The following is a 9,175-nucleotide window of genomic DNA, read 5'->3' as shown; positions in this document are numbered from 1 at the left end:
GTTTCGGCAGTTTCTGATACTTTCTCTTGTTCACTGTTCATTGTTGTCTTTGGAATTTCTTCACCTGATGGCTCCGTAGTTGAATGACAATCTGGTTTAAAAGGTGTTGTTGTATTTCCTTCATCTTCATCATCATCATCACCGTCGTTGTGTTTCAAAAGAGGATCAGTATCTCCAAAATCATCAATTTTAAAATGAAATATCTATAATTTTAAAATGGATGTCAGTGGAAAAACCAATCCAACTTTTGAAAAAGAAGACGTCAAACGCCCTCAAGGCTGACGGCGCAATTCCCAGAGTAACATTTAACCCTAATAGGGCGTCCCCAGGTGAAGTCCTTAGAGCCCCAGTTCCAAAACTTGATGACGTAGTTGTCCTCGTGCCAGGATCTCTTTCATCCATCTTTGACATGGCAGTTAGTGGTCACGCAAACAGTTATATAGTTAACAATGTCGCAAGAGCTCTTGTTAACAGGTTGACTGTGAAATTCGCAGGAGAAATCTCGCAGGGCACTGATGGTTATGATCTATTCAAGCTCTATGAGGACCTCTTCTTGACTAAGAATGAGAGGGCGAGCGTGTTCAGAGAAGGTATTCAATCTGTTGATCTTTCGAAGATCAGGTGCAATGCTGAAGATAAAAAGAAACCAGGAGTTGACAGGGAGAATAAGCTCAATGATGTTTATCAGAACAAATATAGGATTCCATTGGATCATGAGATTCTAAACGATCATGGTCTTTTTCTCAAGAGGTCTTTCTGATGAGCTTCTTTTCGAGCTCAGGCTTGCACCTGCATGCAATGTTGTGATAGGATCTGACGAGACACAGCTCGCTTGTGAATTGTCTGACATCCAGCTTGAGTTGAACTCATTCACAGTCAAGAACTCGCTGATGAGGCCTTGTTTAACTACAAAAAGGGAAAGAGATTCATGTACGAACACGTCACTCATCTCAAGAAAACCTAAGTAGGTAACAAATCAGGCGCGATCATCAATGAGAGCATAATAATAATAATAATAATAAAAGATTTATACCGCGCCAGTATCCTACTGTTCAAAGGCGCCTACAAGAAAAAAAAACTTGAAAATTAACACTTAAGACAGCTAATATTAATTATAAATAATAATAATAATAATAATAATAAAAGATTTATACCACGCCAGTATCCTACTGTTCAACGGCGCCTACAAAAAAAACTTAAACATTAACACTTAAGACAGCTAATATTAATTATAAAAGGCTTTTCTAAAGAGTAAAGTTTTTAATCTACGTTTAAAAACAGACACAGACTGAGCATTTCTAATTTCACTTGGCAAAGCATTCCATAATGATGGTGCTGCTACAGAGAAGGATCTTGCGCCATATGTTTTCAAGTTATAGGATGGAGAAACCAGAAGGTGCTTGAATGATGAGCGTAGTTGACGCGATGGGGTGTAAGATGTAAGCAGATCACAAATGTACGACGGTGCCAGGTTGTTAAGTGCCTTGTAGGTTATAAGTAAAATCTTAAAAATAATACGTTGGTTAACGGGAAGCCAATGAAGATTGAAAAGAACAGGCGTAATGTGATCATGCTTTTTTGTAAGTGTGACGAGGCGCGCCGCGGCATTCTGGACGTGTTGTAGCCTTTTTATAGCGTAGGCTGGTAGGCCATACAAAAGGGAATTACAGTAATCCAGCTTCGAAGATACAAACATATGAACCAGCAATTCAGTAGTGGTCGCTGAAAGATATTTCCTGATATAGCTAATATTTCGCAAATGATAAAATGAAGATTTACAAATGTCAGTAATATGATCCTTAAAGCAAAAATGGCTGTCGAACATAGTGCCGATATTCCTCGCCTTTTGCACGGAAGGGATAGTCTCACCAGCAACTGAAATTTCGTGAAGGAGTGGTCTTGGAAGATGTTTAGCGGAAATTACCAATAATTCAGTTTTGTCTTTATTTAATTTAAGACGATTAACCATCATCCAATGACTGATTTCATCCACACAGCTCTCGATGCTAGAAACCGCTAGATCCCTATCACCCAGTACGGTTGGTTGGAAAGACAAGTAAAGCTGTGAGTCGTCCGCATAAAAATGATAGCTCAGGTTAAATTTCTTTACGATATCTGAAAGCGGTGAAGTATAAAGCAAATACAAAATGGGTCCCAAGACAGATCCTTGTGGCACTCCACATTTAAGGTCATGTTTCGTCGAAGTACCACCATCAACGGAGACATATTGCGTGCGATTCGATAAATAAGATTGCAACCATAATAGAGGCTTCCCAGCTATCCCAAACCGTACACGTAAACGAGAGAGGAGGATGGTATGATCGACTGTATCGAAGGCAGCGGAAAGGTCTAACAACAGTAAAATTACGATTCGACGATTATCAATGGCAGAAAGAATATCATTGTGAACACGAATAAGTGCAGTTTCAGCACTGTGATATTTCTTGTACGCCGACTGGAATGTCTCATTTAACTCATAATCGTTAATGTAGGAGATAAGTTGATTAGCTACCAATTTTTCAATTGCTTTGCTAATAAATGAAAGATTCGATACAGGACGATAATTGCAGAATTGAGTATGATCCAAAGAAGATTTCTTAAGGAGCGGGCGTAACATTGCAACCTTGAGTTGCGAAGGCATCTGACCAGATTCCAATGAGATATTTATGATTTTGGAAATGAAAGGCAACAGAACACTAAGTGCATTTCTTGTAACATAACCAGGAAGAGGATCAAGAGCACATGACTTAGCAGCCAGATTCATGATACATGTATGAACTTCATCCGCTGTTACCATTTTGAAAATATCAAAAGAATATGGACAGGCGTTGTCAACAACAGCAACTGTATCTCGATGAGGGAAAGCAGCAGTCGTTATATGACCCCGTATTCTATCTATCTTTGTAGTGAAGTACTTAATAAACTTGTTAGCAAGATCAGTGGGCGATTTGCAGGGGGGATATTGAATATCTGTTTTCCTTTGTAGTAGTTTATCAATTATCTTAAAAAGCTGTTTATAATTTGACTGATTCTCATTGATTAATGATGCGAAATAATTCTTCTTGGAATCACGAATTAAGTTGTTGACAGCATCACATCCCTCAATAAACAACTTACGATCAGAAGGAAGTTTTGTCATTCGCCAGCGTCGTTCAAGTTTTCTACGGGATCTCTTTAAATTATTTATCTCCTCAGAATACCAAGGTGCAGCGGGACGCAAAGTAACTAACTTTTTTTGCAGTGGAGCATGAGTCTCAAGTATGGTAGTAAGGACTCTGTTATATTGATCAATCAAATAATCCAAGGATGACGATGACGAGGCAAAAAGATCAGGAAGGCTCGAATTCATAACATCAGCACAGAAATTATCAAAATCAATAGATCGAAGCTTTCTGAATGAAATAATCTTCTTGTCGAGCGGCGGCTTATTAAGCGAGAGCTGGAAGTGAACAGCAGCATGATCAGAGATGACAAAAGGAGAACCAATTGTTAAATTCGAAACAATACTATCATCAGATCTTGTAATCACAAGATCTAAGGTGTGTCGATCTTTATGCGTTGAGCCATGTGTATGTTGAGTAAGATTGAAAGAATCCAACAATTGAAGAAATTCAGTTGAGTGTTGGGAAGAACAGGTGTCAACATGTATATTAAAATCACCAACTAATAATATTCCACCAGGATCAGCGATATAGTGCTCCAGGAACGTAGAAAACTCATCAAGGAACAATGAGGGTGTTAAACCATTCAAGGTCGAGGGAGGTGGGCGATAAACAATAATAACTCTGAGTTTTAAACCGACTGTACTTGACAATAACAAGGAGGTCAATGAAGGGACTTCTTCTTTTTACGAGCCAGATGTCGCTGGTGCTAGAGACACTGAGAAGACATTGAATCCTGACATCACTGAAGTGAAGGTGATTGTCAATGGAATCCCAAATAAGATCTGGATAGCAGCAGATATATCACGAATTTAAGAAAATATACGACATTTTTTTAAAAACATGTTTCGATAGTTCTTCTGTCATCTTCGGTTCTGATTTATACAAAGTACAAAGTTGAATTTATAGTGTATAACAAAATGCTCATTGGACAAAACAAACCATGGAAACAAAACAATGTATGCAATTACAAGGAAAGTTTTAAATTAACACGAAAAAGTTAATGATTAAGTGTAGGTTGCTACCATTGAATGTGGATAGCTTCTTCGATTTTAAGTTAGAAAGTTGTGGAAGCGTGATCTAAGATGCTAAAACACTCGTCAGAACATAGAGTGCGACATAGTTAAGAATTTTGTAAGTGTCTGAAAATGTGAGAGGTCCCATTACTGACCAAGTGCTCATGCACACGCGTGGGTAAATGCTGAGGGGTTTCGCCGACATAAAAACCTGTACACCACACACGTACGGGGCCCACGAGGGATAGGGTCTTTCACACCAACTTATTAACTATTTTAAAAGACGAAAAAACCAACTGAATATCTACAACAAAAAAAGGGCCGGTGTAAGGTAATTTGAAATAAAAAGTCGGCGTCGTGTCTGAAACGGAAATCCTTTCATCCTGTCAGATGCTCAGCTCAACATCGTCAACTGTGAGCTTGAAAATGTGACCTATAAAGGATAACTTCTCATTTACAAAGACACTCTTTGGACAGAAGAAAAAATCAAGGCACACCATGACTTCTGTGCGGGAAGATACAACATAGATATCTGAAAATCTTCACAAAAGACAATCAACACCCCGATGGTGTGACAAGAGAATCGTTTAAGAGAATCATTCAAGATGATCGTTCAAGAAAATAATTCTTCAGAACTCAAGAGTGAGACATTGTGAACATTATTCACCTGTGCAAAATTCAAGTTTTCTTGAAATCAAGGTTGTCACCAAAATGTACAATAACCGTTTTTTTATGTTGACTTGAGATCAAGGTTAAATTCATGAGCTGCCTTAAAAATCAAGGTTGTTTTTAAAATGAGCTAGAATCCCCCTTTTATATTACCTTTATCCGCACGTATCGGTGATATGTTGTCTAAAACGTTGACTGGTATGAAATTTTTTTGAGGATTTCCAGATTGTTTTCACCAGTTGTTTAACACAGCCAGAGACGTAGCGTCGAAAAAACACGCCTCGGCAGTTCGCGGAATAGTTGTTTCATGAAAAATTTGGTTAACTAGATTTCTACTTATCTAAGGACTTAATATTTGAACACTGTTGACGTCATCTCTATAATCAATAAGGTTATAGACAATGGAAAATTTTGGTCCATTTGATTAAGTTATGAAGTGTGACGGAAATAATAAAATGAAATTTTAAATGTTGATTCGCAACAAAAGAGGAAATTAACTTAAAGGTGTACAAGAAACTCGTTTCAAGCTCAATAATATACATGAAAAAATTACTCGGTTCTGATTGGTTAAGATAAATGCAGTTTTCAGGTAATTCAATGCAGAAGAGGGTTAATTCAGTGCAAAGAACTATCAAACCAGACATTCTGATTGGTCAAAATTCAAAGAAACTCACAGATAGCCAATCAAATGCGAGCCTTGGATGTCGCAACATTTGTATACGCTGAAAATTTGCGGACGAAATAATGGCCGGCATTTTGAGTAGGTTTTTTTTCGCCACCGCAACAACAATATAGCAGCTGAAAAACAGCTCTAACAAAGAAAACACTGTAAAAAGCACTGCTTTTTGGTTGTCGGTTTGGAAAAAGTGGTGTTTAAAGAAGGGAATTGCCAAGGAAATCGAAAATTACGAGCCGACCCAGGTTAACACTTTGCTCGAGCGATTCTACGCCGAAATTAAAAACAAACATGGTTAAACCTCACAAAAGACGATTCCATTCCATCGAAAGTGATTCGGACACAGACTGAACAATTCCTTGAACCGTTTAGCCGGACTTTGAACTTTCTTGCACCTTAAAGGCATGAAAATATCATTGTATATTACTGTTTTGACCGAACGCACAATGTCACTCGCAGGGTTTGGATAAATATTTTTGTACTTGCTGCGCGTGCTTTGCCTCTTCATAATTATGAAAAGCTATCTCGTATTTTTCATGTATATTATTAATACGTAATCACATGATTTTTCTCGTTCTATTTGGAATAAATAAGCGCTTGTTAATTTTTTCAGACTACAAATTTCACTCGCCCTACGGGCGAGTGCAATTTTGTTAGTCTTTGAAAAAATTTACTCGTGCTTATTTATTCCAAATTGCACTCGAAATAATGTGATTAACTGTACTAACAAATTCAGGTTTGTCTCTGTTCAGGTGATGTATAACCAGCATTGATCCTCTCCACAATGTTCGTGCCTGATACAACTAATTACGCGATCACCACCATACTGTTAACACTTGTCGCTGTGGACATTGCAGGAAATACGTTGGTTTGTTTGATCATAAAAAGACACCTTCAGATGAGGTAATTACGAGTTAAACTCCACTCTTCGTATGTTCTTTCCTTACATATCTGTATTTCATAATAAATACACTTTTTGGCATAAAAGATTTACCTCATAATAGCGGAGTTCGCAGAGCGTAGCCCCATAATTATACAAAATAGTAGTAACCCATCAAGCCGAAAAAATTTGGATGTACGACCGTACGACCGTACAAGGTGCTACTTTTAACATGCGTGGTCAACTGTACCGCGGGCACGCCGCGGGCTTTGTTCAGTAGTCCAGTGGTCAGTGCACTGGGCTCCAAGTCGGACGACCCGGGTTCTAGTCCAGGCCAGAGCAAGGCGTTGTGCCCTTGACACGTGCGGGAAAAAAAAGTGCGAGCTCCGCTTTTAGGCTTGGCTAAATCTATACATTACATTTACGGGTTGCCTCTGTGTTTTACTTGACTGATATCTTTGAGTAGAAATTCATTCACTGTCCATTACCTTAAATTTAGAATAAGTCTTAATAGTGTATTAGAAAACGTTGATTTTTAGAAATTTCAGGGGCGGGTGAAATTCGTTTGATTACGAGTCAATCTTTTGATTCTTTTGGAATTTCTTTAGAGGTATTTTACTTTCCAAAAAAAAAAACAAAAAAAAACAAAAAACAAAAAATATATATATTCAATTGTTATCTTCCCTATTGACCTTTATGAGTTCGCTCTTTGACTCCAAAGGATTCCCATAAATTATTTACTCGTGAACCTGGCAATTTCCGATATCCTGTTTGCAACACTTATCACACCAAAGATTGTTGTAAGCTTCAATATAGTCCACCCGGATGGAACTGCAGGCTCAGTCCTCTGTAAGTTGGTGACAGGTGGGAATCTGGCCTGGCTTCCTGGAATTACCTCAGTTGTTACTTTGGTAGCTATTGCTGTGGAACGATATTATACTGCGCTTTATCCACTGGATCCAAAGAGAAAACTGACTTACCGAAAGTTTAAGGTGAGTCAAAACATTCCCGTCGACTTACCAGGTGAAAATACTGTCTGAGGTCTCTGACCAGCTGTTATTGAAAAGGAATCGTTTATCAGCATTTTCTGGTCCGTTCGGCGTTTAATTTTCACGAGCTTAGATCTCAGGATCCGACATCGGAACCTTTATCTTAAGTTAACAATTACCTCCAAGTCCCTCAAGAAATATCAGGGAAAGTTAACTTGGAATGGGTAATATTTGAAAATAAATTCACCCGCAGACTCAGACGAGAACTTCATTTGGACCCAGTAGGCGCAAAAAATCTTAGTTTGTATATTACATTTATGGCAGAGGTAGCATACTCTTTGTCAAATTCATTGACATGGTACAACACGACTAATTGTCATTCCTCATGCCATAAGTACGGTCATTATTCCTTACGCAAAAAGCGCGGTCAGTATTTCTTATGCAATAAGCATGGTCAGTGCTTTGGATATTCGATAACGACATATGTTATTCCTAAACTTGAAAAGGACATTCTAATAAGAAACAATAAATGATTTTGAACGTAATAGAATTCGAATTCAATTTTTTTATTTAAGGGGTATGCATAGCCTCTCTTGATGACCGAAAAAGCAAATACACCTCGGATCAAATTATTTTCGAAGAAAATAAAACGCTTCCATGAATTTATATTTCAGGTGATCGTCCTTAGTTCTTGGGTGTTCTCGCTGATTTTCAACTCACCAAAATTTTTCGTCAGGACATTTGATGACCAGAAAAATCATTGTGTGCAAACCTGGCCCAAAAGGTGGATGATTGAAGCTTACTGCTTGGCGTGGTTGTTTCTGATTGTAGTTTCCGTTGGCATAATGATTGTGTTATACTCTAAAGTAGTATACAGAGGGTCTGAATGGGGGGGTCAAAATGTCGGTTGTCGGTTAAAATTTCATTACTTTGTCGGTTGTCGGTTAAGATTTTTGACCTTTGTCGGTTGTCGGTAAATCTCAGTTAATAATTAAAAATACACGTTAATTATTCACATTTATTATGCAATTTGCCCAGTTTTAAGACTTTAAACTCTAGACGAAGTGTAATACTTGAAATAATTCATTATTTGTTTTCACTTAAACCTCGTTAACGCTGTTTTTTAATTTAGCAACGTGCTCATCTACCCCACTTTTGTTTGCAAATCTAGTATACCGATATAATTCACCAAAGCTGTTATTATAGATGTGAATTTGTTTCCTGTCGACTACGGGGCATCGAAGTAAATCAAGAGAGGTAAATTCTACAAAGAATGAAACACCCACTCTAGCCCCTGGGATACCTAATTTTAATTTGTAAGCTACGGAAGTCTTTTTTCCGAGACGTCCACAAAAACTCACTACACTTATTATTCAACGGCTCTCGTGGCTTTTCTGCGAGGTTTCTTTTTTTTTCTCTTTTTTTTGCCAAAAATTTGGTTGTCATACGTATCAATCTGCACCGTTAAATGGATTTTTTAACTGTTAGTACCTCTTACATGTCGAGACGCACAAATGCACGAACAGCCCTGCCGGATCGGGTAACACACGCTCTGTTGACAACCTCTGGATGTTCTTCAAAATCTGACTCCTCGTCATCCGAATCTGTCTCATACTCATCGATTTGTACTTCTCTGTGATCCTCAAACACCTCAGTAACATCCCCTTCGTCCACAAATTGTATGCTGACAACGCGTTGTGCATTTGCGGACGATACAGTGTTTTCTTCAGGATATCGAAGCCTCTCTTCGGACTCGTCGGTGTGGTGAACGGCGTAGACAGCTG

At 38.2% G+C, this 9,175-nt stretch overlaps 2 protein-coding genes and 1 pseudogene across 2 annotated transcripts in view; 2 read left to right on the top strand and 1 right to left on the bottom strand.

The window, feature by feature from the left end:
- Positions 1-220: 220 nt before the first annotated feature.
- LOC149041846 (uncharacterized) lies at positions 221-3,977 on the top strand (annotated as a pseudogene).
- A 1,496-nt stretch (positions 3,978-5,473) lies between these two features.
- The window catches only part of LOC149041844 (QRFP-like peptide receptor), a 12,559-nt gene continuing 8,857 nt past the window's right edge, over positions 5,474-9,175 (top strand). The window contains exons 1-3 of the mRNA XM_089180539.1: positions 5,474-6,425; positions 7,124-7,394; positions 8,066-8,261. Coding sequence (XP_089036665.1) covers positions 6,307-6,425; positions 7,124-7,394; positions 8,066-8,261 — 586 coding nt within the window. The 5' untranslated portion in view covers positions 5,474-6,306. The remainder of the gene's footprint in view (positions 6,426-7,123; positions 7,395-8,065; positions 8,262-9,175) is intronic.
- Positions 8,271-9,175, bottom strand: part of LOC149041845 (uncharacterized) — a 2,945-nt gene continuing 2,040 nt past the window's right edge. The window contains exon 1 of the mRNA XM_089180534.1: positions 8,271-9,175. This exon is cut by the window's right edge and continues 2,040 nt beyond it. Coding sequence (XP_089036660.1) covers positions 8,886-9,175 — 290 coding nt within the window. The 3' untranslated portion in view covers positions 8,271-8,885.

The sequence above is a fragment of the Pocillopora damicornis genome, chromosome 8, assembly GCF_964200805.1.
Source record: "Pocillopora damicornis chromosome 8, jaPocDami1.2, whole genome shotgun sequence".
NCBI lineage: Eukaryota > Metazoa > Cnidaria > Anthozoa > Scleractinia > Pocilloporidae > Pocillopora > Pocillopora damicornis.
This window is presented reverse-complemented; position numbering and strand designations above follow the sequence as displayed.